Source organism: Pelmatolapia mariae, linkage group LG4 (genome assembly GCF_036321145.2).
Source record: "Pelmatolapia mariae isolate MD_Pm_ZW linkage group LG4, Pm_UMD_F_2, whole genome shotgun sequence".
Lineage (NCBI taxonomy): Eukaryota > Metazoa > Chordata > Actinopteri > Cichliformes > Cichlidae > Pelmatolapia > Pelmatolapia mariae.
This window is the reverse complement of record NC_086230.1, coordinates 2,084,948-2,106,852: the sequence shown is the minus strand read 5'-3', so window position 1 is coordinate 2,106,852 and position 21,905 is coordinate 2,084,948. Positions and strand designations below refer to the sequence as shown.

Below are 21,905 nucleotides of genomic sequence, written 5' to 3'. Positions count from 1 at the left end.
CCCGGTTTTCCACTTCTTCCATGCACAAATTGGCCACAATGGGTGAAACTGGGGAACCCATGGCACACCCACGTTTCTGCCTGTAGTACTGAGCCTTATGCAAAATAGGTGGAATTAAGACAGTTCCAAAAGCAAACACAACTGATCAGTGCTGAGAGTGGTCCTGTTGCTGAGGTTGGGGTGATCCTGGGGTGGGGTTGGGGTGATCCTGTAATCTCTTACGGACTACCTCCAACGCTTCCGTGACTGGGATGCAAGTGAAGAGAGATATAACATCTCTCTTCACATCTCTCTCAGTTATATCTCTCTTCACTTTTGAAGAGAGATATAACATCTCTCTTCACTGTACATGTCCTGTTTATAAGATTGGAGAAACCTGGAGTCAGCTGAAACTGAAGAAGTCACCTGGATGAGTGACGAAAAGTTTCTCCCACTGAAAACGTCCAGATGAACAGAATCAACCTTTTGGGATTTATTTACCTGGATGATTAAGCACACATCAAGACCTTATTTTATTAATATTTTTAAAATGATAGCAGCACAAACCAGCACAAACGTAGCACAAATGTTTGACATCAATTTTGTTTGATTTGGGTAATGTGGGGGGGGGGCTGCTTGACCTCCGATGACCTCTGGAAATTTTCTTTAATATCTTTAAAATGATAGCGGCACATGCGAAATTTTTTGCAGCACAAATGTAACACAAACTTTTGATACCACTTTTGTTGGATTTGAAGAAGGTGGGGGGGCCAACTTCACTCATATTGGGCAAGATACTGAATCCTGAGTTTCCCCGATCCATGCATTGGACTGTCATTAGGTTAAAAGAGATCAGGAATATAACAAAGTGTTTTTGTGAATAAGGCTTGTAGTAACAAAAGTGCTTTGTGTGCTCAAATAGAGTAGAAAAGTGCTGTATAAGTCGCAGTTCATTTATTGGTTACTTGAAAATGACTAAACAAAAATAACCTGTACACAATGGTTTCTTACTAAGTCTGCTTTAACTTGCAGTGTCATGTATTTTCCCAATTGAAAAGATTCAGTCACTCATGCACGCACACACAGAGACACAGACACACACACATAAACAAACTAACAAGGTTGGAGAGAACATTTTAGTACTGATGCACACTCTCTGTGACCACCATAAGTATTTGTGGGTGGTGAAGAACATTAACATAAAACTGATGAATGTCTGAATTCTGTCACTTTAATAAAATAATGTTATCCCATAACCATGTTGTCCTGGGCTGGTGTTCTTCAGACTGTGGTTGGAGCTTATAAAAGCATCATATGGTACAGGAGCTGCTGTCTTTCTTCACAAGTTGAAGAAGTCAACAGCCCTTACTAGTACATGCCATATAAATGAAACTAAAATGGCCTCTGGAGGGTGTTGGGTGGTGAACCTAAGCTGCTTGGACTGTGGAAATTTGAATCATAGGAGTTGGGCGTCAGTCCCATAATGCCCTCGGCTTGAGGCGTCTCTCCACACAGGAAGTCATCCTCGTCCTCCTTCGAGCCCTGAAACACACAGAATGAACAATCACAGTCAGGCATTTACATTTTAATGTTCTCATGAGTTTTAATATTTCCCCTTGCAGTTGGTTGCAGTCTGAGTTTACATAGTGCTTTTCTACTCTCCTGAAGTACTCAAAGCGCTCTATACAACATGCCACATTCACCCATTCACACAAGGACTTTCTTCTATGCTTTTAATTAGGGATAGACTTTCTTCTATCCCTAACTACCATTCACACAGATTCTTACTCCAATGGGTTAATATGAAGGATATTTGGCATGCAGATTTGGGGGAGCCAGGGATCGAACCACCAACCATCTGATCAGTAGATGACCTGCTCTACCTCCTGAGCTGGTCCTCCAACTTAACTAGTAATGACTTCATGAACTTCTTCACAAATAAAATTTTAACCATTAGAGAAAAAAATTTCCCATAATCATTTCACAGATGTAATATTATCTACAGCTACTTTCAGTACCATTGATATTCATTTAGACTTTTTTTCTCCAATTGATCTTTCTGAGTTAACTTCAATAATTACTTCCTCCAAACCATCAACGTGTCTTTTAGACCCCATTCCTACAAAACTGCTCAAAGAAGTCCTGCCATTAATTAATTCTTCAATCTTAAATATGATCAACCTATCTCTAATAATCAGCTATGTACCACAGGCCTTCAAGCTGGCAGTAGTTAAACCTTTACTTAAAAAGCATCTCTAGACCCAGCAGTCTTAGCTAATTATAGGCCAATCTCCAACCTTCCTTTCATATCAAACATCCTTGAAAGAGTAGTTGTCAAACAGCTAACAGATCATCTGCAGAGGAATGGCTTATTTGAAGAGTTTCAGTCAGGTTTCAGAGCTCATCACAGCACAGAAACAGCTTTAGTGAAGGTTACAAATGATCTTCTTATGGCCTCTGACAGTGGACTCATCTCTATTCAATTCAATTTTATTTATATAGCGCCAAATCACAACAACAGTCGCCTCAAGGCGCTTTATATTGTAAGGTAGATCCTACAATAATAGATACAGAGAAAACCCAACAATCATATGACCCCCTATGAGCAAGCACTTTGGCGACAGTGGGAAGGAAAAACTCCCTTTTAACAGGAAGAAACCTCCGGCAGAACCAGGCTCAGGGAGGGGCGGGGCCATCTGCTGTGATTGGTTGGGGAGAGAGAAGGAAGACAGGATAAAGACATGCTGTGGAAGAGAGACAGAGATTAATAACAAGTATGATTCAATGCAGAGAGGTCTATTAACACATAGTGAGTGATCTCTGTGCTTGTCCTGCTAGACCTCAGTGCAGCGTTCAATACTGTCGACCATAATATCCTATTAGAGCGATTAGAGCACGCTGTAGGTATTACAGGTACTGCACTGCAGTGGTTTGTATCATATCTATCTAATAGACTCCAATTTGTACATGTAAATGGAGAGTCCTCTTCACACACTGAGGTTAATTATGGTGTTCCACAGGGTTCAGTGCTAGGACCAATTCTATTTACATTATACATGCTTCCCTTAGGCAGTATCGTCAGATGCTATGCAGATGACACCCAGCTCTATCTATCTATGAAGCCAGATAACACACACCAATTAGTTAAACTGCAGGAATGTCTTAAAGACATAAAGACCTGGATGGCCGCTAACTTTCTGCTTCTTAATTCAGATCAAACTAGAAACTGGTATCTAACCAGATTCTTACTCTGGATGGCATTACCTTGGCCTCCAGTAACACTGTGAGGAACCTTGGAGTCATTTTTGACCAGGACATGTCCTTCAATGCACATATTAAACAAATATGTAAGACTGCTTTCTTCCATTTGTGCAACATCTCTAAAATTAGAAATATCCTGTCTCAAAGTGACGCTGAAAAACTAGTTCATGCATTTATTACTTCCAGGCTGGACGACTGTAATTCATTATTATCAGGAAGTCCTAAAAACTCCCTGAAAAGCCTTCAGTTAATCCAAAATGCTGCAGCAAGAGTCCTGACAGGGACTAGAAAGAGAGAGCAGATTTCTCCTGTATTGGCTTCCCTTCATTGGCTTCCTGTTAAATTAATTTAATCTTCCTCGTCTCTTCTTCACTTCTCAACAACTGCTGCTAGCAACAGAAGCCTCCTGTGACTGTTGTGGTGGCAGATTTCTTTTCTCATGTATTAATCACATATTTAATCATATCAAATTAGTTATAGTAATGTCACTTTCTCACTTTACTATAGTAAGAGCAGTCCTGTCACCAGTTGCATGTGGAATGTTAACACAGTGAGGCCATTGTAATGGGAGACGTTAAACAGATAGTGGGACTCCTTCTGCTTATCAGGGATGTAAATCCTTAGGTGACGGCCAAGCAGAAAACAAGGTCATAATTCTCTCTGTGAGGGAGGAGGTATGGCCCCCCCCCGTGAGAGGGGCCAGCGTGTAAGAATTTGTGGCATGTTCTTTGTCTGTGTGTCTGTATATAAGATGTAAGGGCGGTGGCCACAATTCAGAGATGGTCCTGGTGTTTCACTGGGATGCTCTCTCCACATTGCAATGTGTTTATTAAACCCACTTCAAATCAAGCTCACTGGGTGTGTTGCAGGTTATTGTTAAATTTTCCACAACACTGTGCAGCCTGGTTTCTAGTAGTTGTTGGTACTACTCTTCACAGTGCAGCAGGCCCAACAGCTAACATGTTGGTTATTTGACAAATTTTGCTGCATTTATTATTAGTTTCTTTTTATTGTTGTCTCTCAGCTTTTAGGTCACCCATGGGCCCAAAAGTGCTTCAGCCCACCAGAAAAATGCCCGGTATGCCAAATTACCAGCCCTTTTCCACACAAATATTAAAAGCCTGTATTTGCCATGTCTACATTTTCTATGTTGTTAAGAATTTATACTGGTGCCAGTGCAAATACACCTTGCTGGCTATAGAGATATAATCTCAGTTTGTGTTATGATGGAAGCAGATAGTGCTGTCTAGTCAGAGGCATGGACTTTCACTGCACCTGCAAGTGACCAAAAGTTCCACCAGAGAATGGAACAAAAGAAAAGATGATGGTGTGGGTTTATGTTTGTGGATCTGACATATATAGTGTGGCTGTGGCTGAGGTGGTAGATTTGGTGGTCCAATCGCAGGTTGCTCCAGTCTGTATGCCCGAGTATCCTTGGGCAATATACTAAACCCACATTGCTCTCGATAGGTTCAACTCAGAGTGAATGTTAGATAGAAAGCCCTTACATGTTGAAAAAAAAGTGCTTGTGTGTGAAATGCGTGTGAAAAAGGCATGTTGTAAAAAGTGCTATAAGTGCGCAAGCAGAGTAGACAAAAGAAAAGTGCTATATAAGAACCAAAAGTCCATTTATCATACTAGCATAAATGTAACTTGATAATCTCTAAACTGTAAAAGAGAGAAAAGTTAACTTTTCATTTTTTTGCTTTTACATATGTTAGGCAGTGGGAAGCGCAGTGGTGTGGTGATTAGCACTGTTAGTGGGGTTAGGTTCATTGGTGTGTAACTGTTCATTCTGTCTGTTGTTCCAGGTGGCAGCTGATCAGTGCTTGGAGACTGAATAGGGCTGAGTATAATTTGGGACCTGCCAAGACTGGCAGGTGCCGCTTTTCCATCGTGCATCAGAAATTTCTGCTTTTGTGGCACCACCAGTGTTTAAAACCTTTTCTCTTGTTTAGGTTAGGAAGACTGGTAAGATGCTTGGATTTTTTCTTTGGATTTTCATGGGAGCTAAGTTAGCTGTGTTTCCTTTCTACAATGTTTTGTTTGTTGTTTTGACCTATTCTGTTTTTTAAACCACAAACCCCACTGTAGCACTGGTCCTTCCTTGGGAGCATGAAAATAATTCTTTTGTTGTTATCTGGTTGAATGTGAATGGTTGTCGCTCTTTGTGTAACCCTGTGACACTGGTGATCTGTCCAGGGTGCGCCCTGCCTCTTGCCCTATAGCAGCTGGGCGAGGCTCCAGGCTGTCAGAAGGCTATGGGGGACATGCATTTTAGATTAAATTACAACAGGTACATTGCCCAGGATATGTCTGACCCATAATGTGATTCATATTTCTCAGTGGAGCAATCAGAAAAAATAAGTTTCATGGGCATGCAATTAAAAGATGAACTGAATTTTCCCACAAACACAGTTGGTCTGTCTGGTTGCAACACCTCCGCTCTGATAATGTGTGTGATTCTGCTACATTTAGTTATAGGCCTACTTATTTTTTGTCCTGTCCAAATCCCCTACTTTTAAAAAAAATCTGTTACAATCATCATCTTACCTGTTGCCCTCTTTTGGTGGGAAATGGCTCTGTGTCTGATAGATCATCCCAAACCTGGTACAACGGTTCAATGAGCTGACCAGACCTGTAAATATACAGTTTATATTTACAATCCTGTTTGTGCAGACATAGGTGCTGGGAAAACTATCATGCTTCAGTTTTTCCATATAATCAGGAATCAAATTTCCAATAAACACATTGGAAAGATTAAAATAATCTGAGTAAAATGGTTTCACTGCTAAATCGTGGAAATAGTAGAAAGAGGACTAAACAGAATAACAGAAGTGAAAGATGCACTTAAACAATGAATGTATGGAAAATAATGGAAACGTAGCAGAGCTTCCTGCTCGTTTCTTTTAATGTGAGAAAAGTGACATTTTCCCCATGTCTCCAGCTTCTGCTGGAGTCACATGCTTCAAGTGGCTGATTTATTCAAGTTACAAAAAGTGTACGTTTTGTACTTTCAAGCAAATGTTACCTAATATGATTTTAGCTGTTTGTTTACTCTCGTACTAATTTTCTTTTCTCATCATGGTGGAAGTGGGAGATAAACTCCCCCATGGGTGTTCACCAGCACCAGTGGCATAGTGAAGGGTGGATAGCACCATCTTCATGGGTGCACATGAACTCGACCCCTTCACTCCAGAGACTTTGGTTTCAGTATTGGTGATGGGGAACAAAGGGAGCAATCGGAGTATGAAGAATGTCGCTTAACCCTAGCTGCTGAGTGTGTAAACCAAAATAAATGGAAATAGATCAAACAATGAGTGTACCTCTTGAGCAGGTAGGGGTCGAAGGGGAAAAAACTGTCGAGTGGGTTGGTGTTGGTGGTCACACAGTCTCCTCCTGCAGAGCTGCGGACCACTGGCAGCACACACCGGTTGTTCCTCTCTATGATGGTGTAGCAGAACACCACTTGGTACTTCCTGCAACAAAAACAACTGCTGGTAGGAATGACGAGGAGGAAAAATACCAGCATTTTATAACTGATGCAAAGACTTTCTTCTAGTGCACACACTAGTGCGTGCACTGTGATCTACTAATAATGCTGTACACTTTAGCGTTTTTACATCAGTTAGAAAACAAATGTAGAACTTTTACTAGAAGTCGACCAGAGGCCCCCTCAATATTAGCATGTCTAATAATCATTTAGTTCTTGAAAAGTTCCTGGAAAATAATCTAGAGGGTTCAGGATTACAGGAAGGTCGATGGTATTTGGGGGCACGTGCACCTTGTGATGGCAGCAAACATGTTGGTGATTGAAGGTAGGCAGACTCTGAGAGGATTCAGCTGACACATCACCACCCGCTCCAGGTTCAGACTCTGCAGGTATTCCAGACCTGACGTACACACACCCAGTGAGGAGGAGTCAGAACACATTCGATAAGGTGTGACCAAAAGGTCCGGAGAGCATCAAAAACAAAAACCACACCTGATTTAAAAACAGTTGATCAAGCTCATGTTTTCTAGTCAGTCTAAATTAATTCCAGCATGGCTGCCATTTTCCCTAAAATCCCCATTCTGACAGCTTACACTGTGCGCTATTTTTTATCATGGATATCTCAAACTGACTGGAATTTTGTATAAAGTATCGTTTCTGGTGATGACCAAGCAGTTTTCAAGTTAAGAGGCTTAAAGTTAGTCAACACCAAGTTCTAAGAAACATCCTGAGGCATCTGAGGGAGAAGAGTCACAGGAAATGTCCTGAACCATGCTGTGTGCCACTGTGTCATGGTGCGTCAGCACAGTGCTCTGAAAACAATCTTTGTTCCCCATCTGGTGGCCTCAGATCTGACACCCATCTACTTCATGAAAATTAAAAAGGATCACTGTTGTGGCACACAGCAAAAAAGAAAGCAGCCATCCCAGAAATGAAGGGATTTCTACAGAGTGATCTCAAATAATTGCCTTGCTGAAAGCCATTAAAATACATAAGACAATCTTTAATGTGACACTAGAGACATTTAAATCAGGTAATGATTCAGGCCCATTCCTGAAACCTGTGCTTACATCTAACTGAATTTTAGTAAATTAAACCAAGCAGCATGATGTAATTTTTGCTCCCATGCTATTTTATTGTTGTTTTTTTACCTGAAATTTAAACAAATAAACTGATATTAGCTCAAAGTTTTCTATTCTACCTTTCTTCATGTTGCCCTCTAGCAATGCTCTGTGTCTGAAGATGATCGTGTAGAAGACAGCCTGGCAGGAAGTGTAGAAGGGCCCGTGCAGGCTGACGTCACAGCAGACTTGTTTCCCACAGCTGTCCTGACTGTAGATGTACTGATGGATCCAGGAGCTCAGTAAATCAAGACAGGCCCGCACGGTTCTATAGGAATCATCATTGACACAGAATGAGAGAAGAACAGGTTAAAAACCTGCACCAGCTGCATTTGTGCTGTCTTAAGCAGGTGTCGAACAAACTCACCTCATTGGGATGAACTTGGCTCGGGCCAGGAAACTTCCCAGGTATCCAGCAGCAGCCTGGCGAAGGACAGCAGGCAGAGACGGGTTCTGCAGGATCTTCCACAGGTGATCCAAGAAGGCCTCTGCCAGGGCCTGTGACATATATCACAGGAAACACATAATATACACAACTCCAGAAGCTCTTAGTCTCAAAGTAATGAATGATAAACGTCAGTACGAATAAACCAGCTAAATAAAAACATGCATTATAAAATGTATATTCTGAATGTTGAGGACAAGGATGATTTAGAAAAAGCCAGTCTACCCTTGAACATGAGTAAATATAATATACGTAGCAAAGTCAGCGGCAGCTGAGATATTATAAGAGACAGGGCACTCCGAAAGCCTGAATCTATGGAAGAGCTCTACAACAGCAGTAGGAGACCACACTGGGTGGCACTCCTGTCAGATCCACAGTCTCACCAAGACTGGATGATAGAAGCAAACTGTAGTCTGGTCTGATGGATCCATCCTGCCTTATATCAGTCAGGCTAACGGGGGTGTCATGTTGTGGGGCGTTTTCCTGACACACTTTGATTTTTGGTAAAGCTTATAGTCAGGGTTGGATCAGGTGACCATCCCTGCTGCGATAGGCTGCTGGGGCCTTCCTATGATGTACTGAGCGTTTCTTCTTCACTCTCTATTAGGGCTGCGTACCATCACTCATTTCTATAATTGATTCAATTATCAATTATAGAAATTGATAATTGAAACAGGCCCTATTTTCTCTTTATCTAAGATGTAAGAGTTTGGAAACTTTCCTGTGCCTGTACATCTCGTCGCTGAAACCCAGACTGCCAGTAAAATGCAAAAACCAAAGTTAACTGGTCCCAGTATATGTGGGGAGTACTGACCGGTTTGAAGCTGCAGAGGTAAAAGAGAGTGTACTGCACATGACAAGAAGCATGTGTCGGCAGAATGAGCTTGTCAAATACAGTCAACAAATCTCTGTACAGCTCCTTTGTCCTTTCCACATGAAAAGACCCTGAAACACAAGACAATACAATACATAAAAATATTAATGTACAGGGGAACTTTGAGCTTAGTATAAATATTCTCCATCTTCCTACATTACAAAAGTTTAGAAACTGAAGGATTCAGTATCAGTCAGGCCTGGAAAAGATGGTGTAATCTTAAGAAGTCAGTGTTAAACAAAGGTTAGCATTTGGACTAAAATCAATCAATAAAGATGTGATTGAATCAGGCTTTGAGCTTCAATTCAATGACTTAGAGTAGTGCGTGAATGCATTAGGAGCCATTTTTATTTTAAAAAAAAACCCTTTTCAAAGGTTGCTTGATTTAAATGCACTTTAGTAGTATATAAAGACAAAACTACAAAAATATAGTCACTGTCCAAATATTTATGGATTTACATGTATAAAAAGCTTTTTTTCTACATCTACCATCGACGTAGCAGATATCCTTGATGTAAGCCATAAGCACGGCCATGAGAGTGTCTAGTCTTTCTGCCACTGGATGGGCCATCACAGTCGTCCTGGTGGGCTCATCTGCTGACACGTCTTCATCCTGCAGAAACACAGATACACACAGAGCTTATCAGGATTAAAAGAGAGAATAAAGAGAACAAATTCAAATTTGGGTCCAGGACGCTGCCCATGTTTCCTTATTTAGATTTTATGTCTAGAATTAGTTTATTTTTATTCAGGCTGTCCACTTAGATGTTTCAGTTATAGTCAAACACACCCAGGTCTCATGTTCAGATGATTTCATGTGGTCCCTTACACATGCAGTTTTAGAAGTTTCAGTGGCGAGGTGTCGGGTTCAACCACAGACTTAAAGACTGAATGAATTACTGGGTCTTTAATGTATAAAGGAGGACAGTATGTGAGCAAAGGAATTGTGACACACCTCTCTGTGCTCATGAAACACCAGCAATGTTCGATCAAGAAATGTTATTAAATGGAAAATGTAGATCATACCATGCTCTCCAGTTCGGAGTCACCTGAAAGACCAGCCAAGGTGTGGAACAATCATCTGCTCCAGAGCAGTACGAAGGCTTTGACACCATCTTGGTCTCTGCCTCACAGACACCACTGACTCAGCCTTACTGCTGCCACCTGGCTGAACCTCATCGGCTCCCACCCTAAGACTGCATGAACTCATGGTGGTTCGTATTGGTACTTCTATGGTCTAACTAATCTGCAGCTGTTGAAAACCCATCACAAGGCCTTTGCAATCGTTGTCCATACTAATGACTTCTGTCAGCCAGTGAACTTCAAACAAGACTTTGTGCACCTTATGGACAGCCTATGGGCCACTGAAAGCAGTGTATCATCTCCGGTCCACTGCTGTGAAGTGTAGCCATCTCCATCATCTGCATATTTGGCTTTATGAGTTACTGCAGGAACAGAGACCTTCCCTTTGTCATCTTTGCTCAACTGCCCTGAACTTTTTAAACAAGATCACCTTCACACTAACCACTGCGGTTCAGGTATTGTTTCGACAAGCACTGACCTAACCCTACACCCACTACAGCCTGACACTTGCACCACTAGTACACCCAGACTCAACCTTTTAAAAGAACAGCAGCCTGACATTTTGTGCAGTGTCGTTATGTTTTACGCAGAAAGTATATTTATTGACATTTTCTATATTGGCGTGTTTTTTTCCCTTAAAGCCTGAAAACTTGGTTTTAAAAAACTGTCGCTGATTTAACAGCACAACAATCAACAACATGTCACCTCCTGCAAATTAGATTTCACATGTGCCAAAACTTTCCAATAACCTAACCCTAACCCAACTACAGTTTCATCTGAGCCTTCATACATGCTGGCCGAAAATGTTGACTTCTTAAGTTATTTAATTTATTCACTGTCATGACAATTATTATTATTATGCTTTTGAATAAGTCATTTCTATTTTATCTGTGGAAAAACGTTACTATCATCAAACCCTGCTGGCTCTTACCATGTCAAAAAGACACTCCTCAGTCTGCTCCTCTGCTTTCTGGGTCTGCACTTGGTTTTCTTCAGCCTCCTCAATATGTGTGCGGGATGCGTTCACCTAAAATGTACCGCACACATGCACACCTTTGACATATCTCACCAGTTTCCAGAAGAAAGCATCAGCTGATGTGTGAACTGATGCTACTTCTTCAGAATAAAACGAATTGATCAATTTTATGTCTGAACATGTCCTTCTGCAACAAATAAGTCAGATATGACTAATTTATTTGCATGCATACGTTTCTACATATTGTGGCATTGACAGGCCTCTAAGAGACTATACAACAAGGTCCATACGTTTTTGAAAGATGATACTTTTGTGTAATTTTGTCTCTCTAAATTCCCATGTGTTCCATAACCGCATTGTTCCTCCTGGATCCAAGATTCAATTAACTGATAGACTTTCCTCTCCAGTATCCTGGCAAGTGTTGATCCAGAGGTACTGTTGCCACATTAATCAAGTCAGGAAAGAACTGACTTGATTAATGTGGAATCACCGATTCCACATTAATCAAGTCCACTTGTGACTCGGTGGAATCACCGAGTACACAGATATCAAATTCAGGGAGAGAGAGTTTCAGAGTCTGGGGGCTACTGTTGCAAAAGCTCTGTCTCTTTTAGTTTAGGTACAATAAGTAGGCCCTGATCACAAGGCCTCAGGAACCTGCTGGAGATACACAGCTATGAAGGTTCACTGATGTAAGCTGATGCTTCTCCATGAAGAGCTCTAAAAGTCAGAACCTCAATCTTGAAATGGACTCTGAATTCAAAAGGGAACCAGTGATGCGGTGAGCAGGAAGTGGTTCCCCCCGTCTGAGTTATGTGACAGAAACGTCTCAAGGAAGACCAAAATTATTGCTCCAAGGTCTCAGTGAATTACTCCCATACCCAAATGTTTGCTTCAGCTATTCCCAAAGACTTGGCCTGTCAGCTACCTCCACATTCCACGGGCTAACAAGTTCAGCAGGACTCGGCGGTAGATCTGATGTTAATAACACAATTATTGACTTGTGACCTAGGATGTCTTGTTACTAAGTGCTTGCTCATGCTGGTGATTTCTATGGACATAAACCACAGGTCTCAGTCACACTGCCAAACAGCACCCGGGACTCGAAAAAGACATGAAATGGTTATTTGGCACATAAGCAGAGAAAACAGTCCAGACTCCACTGTGGTGAAACTCAATGGACAGGCACCAAATCAGTGGAATATGAGCACTGTCTCTTATCTTTGAGCTGGAGAAGTGAAGAGGGCAGGACCAGAAACTTCTCTGAACTTCCACACGTTGAAGCAACTACCAATAAGAGTGTAGGACAGTGCTGAGTGAGATACAGCCATTAAAGGATTATCTACGAAACTGGAGCCTCAAAATGATGCGCGATGACTGAATCACTCCCTGTATAGATGCAGCTTCTTTTGTTAAACCTCTTGAATTAAAGCTCTGCACTATAGCGATAACCAGAGACAAAATCAGACAAACTGTATCACTATCCAAAACTTAATAAACCTACCTGAGCACCTACCACACAACTCATGTTGAGTTACTACTGTAGCAGAATTTGGAGGTGTACCACTCACATCCAGTTTCAGCAGTTTTCCAATAATCAGCTCAAGTATGTCTCGTCGAATGGAGGGGACGTACACTGTTATCCTCAGGAGGTTATGGACGTAACACTCCTGTAAAGCATCCATCAGTTAACAGAGACGTACACTTTGAAAAAGAATCAAAAGCTGTTTTGATAAAACTGATGACGCCCATTTTGTACAGGCTTTTTAATCTCCCAATCTCTAATCTACAATAGACAACAAGAAGTAGACCGTGTAAAAAGTTACATTAAAAAGCCTTTGATAGGACCCATATTAAACAAACAAACACACATTTGAACACACAAATATTCAGAGCTACAAAATGACGGCTCAAAGGATCAATAAAAACACATTAAGCTGAAAGAGCTGTTATTAAGACCAGAGATCCCAGTCTGTTATGAACTACTTAATATACAACTTTAGAGGTTATTAGCAAGAGTTCTAAAACAAAATAATAATGAAACAAAAAAGATTAAATTATGTAAGGACATTTAAATTATAGACCACAGCCTATTAATAGTATGGGGAGGTCAGGGTCAGCCTGTATCTTACCAGTGTTCTTGAGGATTTCTGTATGAAGGGAAAGCTTTCTTGCAAAATGGGCATCAGAAAGCGACTTGTGCTAAAAGAAGAGGAAAAATCTTTACATTACAAAAACATTAAAAAAATGTAACATGAGGGGTGAAAATCACAGTGAAGCCACAATGCAGGCTGACTGACATCAAATAAAACAAAGTGTACACAAAGTTTCCATTTATGCAACAACATTAGTTACAAGATAACTTTTTTTTTTTTTACAGTAACACGCTAGTGGCTACTTGTTTGTATTAGTAGGTAAATTAATGTCAAACAAGAAGAAGAAAGCAAGTTATACTATAATAAAGCCTGCTGAGACAAAAGGGAAGAAATACACTTGCAGCAATTACAAGATAAGAACACCACCTTAAAGGGAAAAGATAAGCTAGTTAAACCAAACTCCGTGGGCAGATTTGGAAATGGGATTTTGCCAGATTTAAAGCTAGCTGGATATCTATATCATACTTGCTTATGTTATGACTACCAAAAACATACCTAGCATGTGAACATGTGGGCAATACTGCAGTTTATTAAAGGTCAGTACCACCAACCCCATGGTTCTGTGAGGTTTTGTGAAGTTACAGCACTAGAGACATTACAACCTTTACACACAAAGGGGTTGAAAGAATATAGAGGCCCAGGAGTGACAAAAGGAATTGATTAAATACACCATTAAATAATTAATTAAATCTTTCATTAATTCATTAAAATTGGAATTAATTAAATAAATATTTAAATAATTCATTAAATGCCCATTCATTTCATTTAAAACATTTAATAAATTATGTATTTATTTATTTCAAATTGTATTTAATTTATGACATATTTAATTATTTCATTAATGACAAATGTAATTAATTATTTAATGATTATTTAATTTTTTTTTTTTTTTATTTCATTCCTTTTGGCACTCCTGGCCCTGCGGCTGTGTTCTTCAATCAATTTTATCTGTCAGCCTCACCCAGCAAACCCGGGGGCGGGGTTAATGTTGCCGCTGCAGCTTGTCTAACATCTGATTGGTTACTGTGCAAAGTTAATCAAGACAGGTCGATCCTAGGTAATCAATCACTATGAACTGGTGGTAGAGTGGGGCAGCCAGGTATCCCAGAATGCATTTCAAAATGTATTGGTGTAATCTTCACATCTCTGGTCAGGTTATCAACATAGAACATGTTTGCAAAAGTGCTCAGATGTTTCCAGCTGACTGTTAGCAGAGCGTACCGTGTACAGAGTGTACCGAGCTCACAGCCCTGGTGTTCCAAGTTAACTTTAGTTAACTAAGTCAGACAATTTTTTTGTAATGAAAAACATAAACACTCATATCGCCAGTAAGTTACGAAAGTGCCAGCTGTCTAATGTACAGCAGGGTCCTGCCATAAAACTGTGAAACACATGGAAATGTGTTGATGATGTCTGCCTCCAGTCTTTGTGTTTCCCTGATGGCCATCAGTAATATAAAGTCACAGACACAACTATATTTAACTTTCTCATGTTGGCTAAAAACAATTTTACATATATGATCTTAGAACAGGACACAGACACTGTAATTACTGACCTCATGTCAAATGTGTACGTAGTAGGGCTGCCACAAACGATTATTTTGATAGTCGACTAATCAGATCATGCATCCATTGGACGTAAAACGTACAGCTTATTGCACCAGCAGCATCTGCTCTTATATAACTATCATTAGCTTACAGCTTTAAGTGTTTAAGGTATGTGCTAACTAAAAATAAAGACAAGATGATAGTTTATTAAATTTTAATGAAATTTGCAGATTGTTTCGGTGAAGTTTAATAAACTCCTTGCTATCTAAAATATAACGGGAACATCTCACACTTCTGATAATCAGCTGTCTGCTTGACGTTTATTCAGCTGTGTAAAAACTATAACTTTAATCTCAGGCAAACCGATTTACTCAGGAACAAATAAAATACTAAAAAAAGCCAAACAATAACAGTTTTAAGTTGTCTAAGTGACTTATGTATGTTTAACCTGAGTAGCGAAAGACTGCGGTGGGTTTGAAAACGATTTGCCGGGAGTCCGGTGTTCTCACGGGCTCTAGTGAGCCTTGAACCCCGGCTAGCTATCGAGCTAGTGGTTAACAGACGTCTCCGAAAACGTCGGAGCGCTTTTGAAAATATGTGGTGTCTTGATAAACTGAGCAGATATTTGAGGTTTACACAGTTACATTCTCGCCTGAAAATATGTTAAACGTTTATTTTGTGACCCAGAAAGAATAATAACAGTAATAATAAAACTAACTAGCTGCCGCCATTGTTGGAAACTGAGCTGGGCTATGAATTCTGGGACAGAGCTACTTCTTCTTCTTCGGGGTTTAACGGCAGCTGGCATCCTTGTACATGCAGTACTGCCATCTTCTGTTTCAGTCCGTTATTACACTCTTAAATCCTACTACTGCGTCTTTTGGGATCTTACAAAGCTTCAAACGACGCGTCGACTATTAAATCAGTCGTCGACGATTTTGATAGTCGACGTAATCGTGACTAGTCGACTAATCGTGGCAGCCCTAGTACGTAGACTGAATCTGTGTTTTATATGAAATCTTTGCTCTCAAACCTTTAAACAGCAGCAAGTCTGCAGCTGAGAGAATACAAACTCAAACAGCAGGTTTGATCATTTCGATTATAAATCAGCTGGAAGCGCCACGTTTTCACTCAGTCTTATTTACAGCATGTTTGAAGTGTTTGAAGAATGAGGTGGGGAACATGTTTTGAATGAGCGTCGTGCTGTACTAAAATCACTGCGCAGACAGTGCGTGGCAATGTCACGGGAACATGCCTGGATTAATCTGGTGATTTGTTAAATATATAAATGTTGTTCTGTTTGTTTCTGCTGCTGAGGCTCTTACACTGATGGAAATGCAGATAACACAGAACACACATCATGAACACCTGCTCAACCAATCACACCTGCGACAAACTCAAGTGTCCATCTCTTTTACAACAGTGTTGCCTGAGACTGGTATATTTTATTGTCTGTTTACTGTAGAATTTCACATCTCTGGAATAGTTGGCACTAACAAGGTTGATTTGTGGTAAAAGAATATCGATATGACCCATGAATTCGATTCGTAGATGACCGTTAGATTCGTTTGATGCTGCTGACACTTTCACGTGCCCGTGCTGGAAAACTGAGTTAACTCAGAGAGCTGATAACCAGCTTCATGTGACCGTTTATCCTGCTCCCAGTGTTAGGGTCAGTGATTCCAGATAACCGAAAGATATCCTGGATATGGTGACCTCACTCCGTGCCCGTTTAGCCTCATGATTAATATTCACAATTAAAATATTAGTCAAACATTTTGAAATCTGTGTCTCACAAGCTTTGTACACTTAAACCTAACAGTTACTACATGACAGAAACCAGTGGTATCTCTTTTTATAAAGATTACGTGTTTATTGATCACTGATTATTTATTTGCTCTCTTCTCCTTAAACATGTTTTTAATGTTAGTTATAATTCAGAATGGGCGACTGAAACAAGTATGCTTAACGTTATTAAATAATTAATTGAATGTGTCAATAATTAAGTACAATTTGAAATAAATAATTTATTAAATGCTTCTAAATGAAATCAATGTGCATTTAATTAAGTAATTAAATATTTATTTCATTAATTCCAATGTTAATGAATTATTTAATGGTGCCTTTAATTAATTTACTTTGTCACTCAGGGTCCTCCACAGAGCGAAGTCCAGTGATGAATCAAAGCTGAAGTGTACAAATTCAGAGTTTAAACATTAAAAGAAGAGAAGCCAGCAGAATAACAGGTGACACAGACTTACGAGGGCACGTATCTGATGATGAGCTGCAGCGCCTGGTGACAGTGATCAAAGTTTCTGGGTAGATCTTAAAAAAAAAGCCATACAAGCTCTTAGTGAACATAACGATGCTTTACAAATCACACCTGCGTCTCGCTTCTTTGACAACACATGTGAACCACTGCAAGGTTATGATGTCTGAAACGACCACTTCATAGGAGGAGAGAAAAATCTTACTCTCATCTTCATCATCTGAATCAGAGATATCCACTCCTCCTTCACAGATGGTCACTCTCTCTGAAAAAACACACAAGTTGTTTCTCCATCATGCAACAGAGACGACAACAAGAAAGACAACAATACTGTACAGGGTTGTCAAAAACTGATTATCAGATCCTAAAAGTGACTATCAGATGAGATACTCATTGGTTACAGTATACACTGTCTTTGCCTCATCCAGCTGTCACACAGCTGCCCGTCTGCACACAACCCCTCCCCTCATTACACCTGAACACGTGAGGAGGAGTTGACATGCATAACAGTGAACAGGTCTTTATGAGGAATTTCACGGGTTAGTAAAGTTCCCATTTCCACAACACTGAAGTATTAAACAGTTATCATAAAAGTTAACCTGGCCGGCACACACATTAGCATTTATCATTTAACCCTTTAAGCACATTAGTCATCTCTTCAGTTACCATTAAGTTAGTGGCGATCGCTAAAAATATAACACTAACATTAATTTAGCAGCTAAGCAGTGAAAGTTATCAGTCCTGCTCCTCAGTAAACTTGCAATGGATGGTGTTAATTTAAAAGGATAACACAATTATTTGTGACCTGTGTTCTTTTTCAGACTGAAGCTGGGAAAAGTCTATCATCGACTACACAGAAGACGTCTCAGCAAAACAAATGTGCAAATATGGAGCCGAGTCACCAGAAGCACAGCACTAACTGACAATATTCTTGACTTTTGTTTGTTGCTTTTCTCCACATCTAACAGAATTTTTGAATATTTATCACATATATACATCTGACAGTCATGTATGTCCTTTCCATCCTGTCGACCATCACAAGCCTACTACTGTAACACGTTTATGAATCATGATTACTTCAGTACCAGTCAGAGTCACATACTGGGGGTGAAGTGGGAGACCACCATGTTAAGGCAGGCACACAAGTAGACAGTCTGTGCTGACACCAGGTTACCCAGAAAGGCCAGGTACTCGTCCACCACAGCCTGGCTCCGGCCCAGCCAAGGAAGCCTCTATAAAACACACACACACACACACACACACACACACACACACACACACAGTGTAATGTCTTTCAGCATATAAACACAATCAGCTTTTTGGACGTCTGCTAATTCACACCACATGAACACACCTAAGGCCAAATAATCCACTGCTAGAGTTAGAAAGTACTTTATGTTTGAGCGTATCAGTGGACTGAAGGGTTTAAGAATAGATGACACATTACCAACAGTATATCATACTGACAAAAGGCTTGTAAAGGTTTGTCCATGTTAAATCAACCACGGCTTTTCCCGGGAATTTTTTTTTCATTTTATATTTGACTCTAATATTGGTCCTGATTCAAACTTGAACGCTGGTGTGGGGAATCAGTGATCACAGGTTATTGTCTGGTTACTACAGGAGCAGAAGGCTAAATGGGTGTGGATTAAACTAAGAACAACGAGTCAGCGCTCTGGATGTGTTGTTCTCTCTAAGCTCTGATCACAATAATACTTTCCCTGTTGACTGTAGAGGCGACTGTTGTTGTGATTTGGTGCAATATAAAGAAAATTGAATTTCATATTGGAATGAGGTCGTAACAAATTTGGTGAAGGCATACATGTTCCATATCTTGTATATCTACCCTCTTTTTTCTTGGCTCAATTTAATTTCTTTGTTTTATTAATACACACTAGTTTAAGACATTGCTTTAAAAAGCAAATGATCTCTCACCCACACTGAGGAACAGGGCTAGGTTATAAGTTATATTAATTTTATAACAATATTTCAAAGAAATATGTGATAACAGTCATGACAATATAATAAAAATATACTAATCAAGGTATTATCAGTGTGGCTTGCAATAGGCATTTATTTACTAGAGAAAACAAAATAAAAGGCATTTCCATCCTCTTTTTTGAATGAGTCTATAATGACAGACTGCCTCATTCAAACTTTGAATTTACTGCCACAAGATGCCAGCAACAGCATTATAGTATGTTATTTACACAGTCAATGCAAGTCAATCAAATACAAGAACAAAACCTGCCTAGGTCCTGTTTTTAGGCTATAATAGTGCTGTGAAAAAGTATCTGCCAAATTCCTGATGACTTTTTTTGGATACATTTTTTAACATTTACATGTTTAAGACCAAACAAATTCATTTTTTCTCTCAGTTGTGGGGTAGTTTGGGTGGGTTGCGAGGCAGCAGGTCCTACACAGGCCAGTTCGTCTTGCACTCGCTTTTTTTGTCTGTTGCTGACGGAGTGGACGGCTGGTGTTACGGCTCAGTGTGCAGAGGGGCCCCAGACATGAGGACTACAGTTCATCCTGTGTTTGATTCTATGTTTTTGTGTCAGGTGACATTTGTTCTGTAACTGTGGTGATTAGTGTGAGCAGTAAGTTAACTTGGGGTTTGCCCTGCGCACTCACATGACAGGGGTGGTGTTGGCAGTATCTAACTAAACTATAATGGACATTTCACATGTCATGTGAAAATCCCACAGTAAACAGAAAATTCATGACAGCTCCAACAGAAACATTATCCAATAAATTTATAAATCTACAGAACATAAAAATATAGTGGTAAAATGCAACATGTGATTCATTTAGTGCGCTGTCTGCACTCAGTGCTGCTGTTTAGGTCTAAAGTAACAGCTGCATATTAAAGCTCTGAAACTTTAAAATGGATCCATTTAAAAATTAAAGTTTATGCCACTTTTCCACTCGTACCTGCTCGGTTTTGGTCATTTTACAATATAACTGAGTACCACCTCAATGCTCGTGGGTTCATTATAGCGACACACAAAAATCCCATGAGCTCATTTAAACGCTACACAACAATGGACACCGAGGCAACGGTACATCTGCTGCTAAGCCGTCTGCTTGCCATGCTGACAGGCTAATCAGCAGCATGCAGTTTGTTGATGTGATGTTTGTTTCAGATCGACTCAGATCACTTGGACCCCTGGTGGAGTAAATACAGTACTCTTCTCCGTGCATCATGTTAATATTTACACTCACCAGTATAGTATAAATGAGCTGTTCATGATCCTTGGTCAGGTGGGTCACACAAGACCGAAATTCTTGCAGCCAGTTGATGATCTGAGCATCCTGTCGGAGGAGAGGGCGTTCATTGAGAAGCAAAGTCCACCACACCACAGGGTGCCCTCACACTAATGCTTACCTTTATCTCAGGATCAACCAGCTGATGTTTCAGGAGTTCATAATCACTCGAGTCTCCCTTAAAAAACAAGGAGAAACAGCTAAGCAGTTCGCCAAAACCGTAGGAAACATAGAGGTGTTTGTAAACAACTTTACGAAAGTCAGCAGAATCCACAGACAGGCCAGCAGGTGGGTCTAGATTCATTTAATAACTTAGTGGACCATCTCGTGGATGTGTCACCAGAATCAACAACCCTAAATAAATATCTCTCTTTATCATTTTACAAGAATGACAACCCTAAGATACAACTCACGTGTTTGTGTTTCTCTAACGTCTCCGCAACACTACCTCCAAACCTGACCGTCTTCACAGAAGGGGTCTTCAGAAAGTCTCGACCGTCTATTTCCATAACCCACCAGGCAGCTAACGCTGGTCTTTGCTAAGCTGAAGACAGAGCTGGAAAGGAGACTCGCTCGTTACATGTCTCGCACCGTACAGCTCTCGATACTGTGGCGTGAACTGGTTTGATCAAAGGAATCACGCTTCCGGAAAACAAACCCCGTCCAAAACCACGCGAAAGTAACAGGAAGAGAACTGCGTGTTTACGGAAGTGATTGTTCGGAGCAGCAGCGTCACATTAAAGGGGAACGTTCGAGGAATCCATTTCGCTCAGGAAGGTTCCTACCTGAGTGAAATAACTTTATTGAGCTTATGTACAAACAAACAAAGGCTGTGAGTCCAGGCTCACAACGTAACAATAAGACAGGCTGAACAAATACAACGAACGAACAAACAAAGAGAATAAATGTAGCTTGTATAAACCATCAAAAAAGGAAAGAAAAGCAGAGATTAAATCAAAGTTAGATCTACGATAACACATTTTTAACTCACTATCACAGAGCATGCAGCCATTTACATACATTTCTATCAACTCAGCCAAATTATTATCATTGGATAAATTTCATGTATCCAACAAATTATATGCACCACTGTCAAAGAAGCACATATCATGTAAATGATCATCCGTATCATATTAGTATGAATATTAAAGACCTCATACTACTCTATATCACCCCAATAGAGCACTCGCTCTCACACTGCAGGCTTACTTGTGATTCCTGGGATATTTAAAAATATAATGGGAGGCAGAGCCTTCAGCTTCCAGGCCCCTCTTTTTAGAAACACCTCCCAGTTTGGATTCGGGATACAACAGTGTTTTTTCTAACACTTTAAATAATATCTTACTGTTCAAATAAGAAAAAAAAATAGAACTAGAACAAAACATAAAATCATTAAAAGCTGCCTAATGATTGCCTTGCCTCACCACAAGAACA

At 40.1% G+C, this 21,905-nt stretch overlaps 1 protein-coding gene across 1 annotated transcript; it reads right to left on the bottom strand.

Annotated features, from left to right (window-relative positions):
* Positions 1-559: 559 nt before the first annotated feature.
* rrn3 (RRN3 homolog, RNA polymerase I transcription factor) lies at positions 560-21,166 on the bottom strand. The gene is made up of 17 exons (XM_063471078.1): positions 20,885-21,166; positions 20,593-20,649; positions 20,430-20,519; positions 18,307-18,436; positions 17,410-17,469; positions 17,197-17,260; positions 13,365-13,434; positions 12,804-12,902; positions 11,188-11,283; positions 9,663-9,786; positions 9,114-9,244; positions 8,222-8,352; positions 7,935-8,122; positions 7,025-7,133; positions 6,567-6,719; positions 5,794-5,878; positions 560-1,521 (listed from the first exon to the last, which is right to left on the bottom strand). Exons 1-17 carry the CDS (start codon positions 20,978-20,980, stop codon positions 1,372-1,374), a joined length of 1,833 nt encoding a protein of 610 aa, XP_063327148.1. The 5' UTR covers positions 20,981-21,166; the 3' UTR covers positions 560-1,371.
* Between the last annotated feature and the right edge of the window lie 739 nt (positions 21,167-21,905).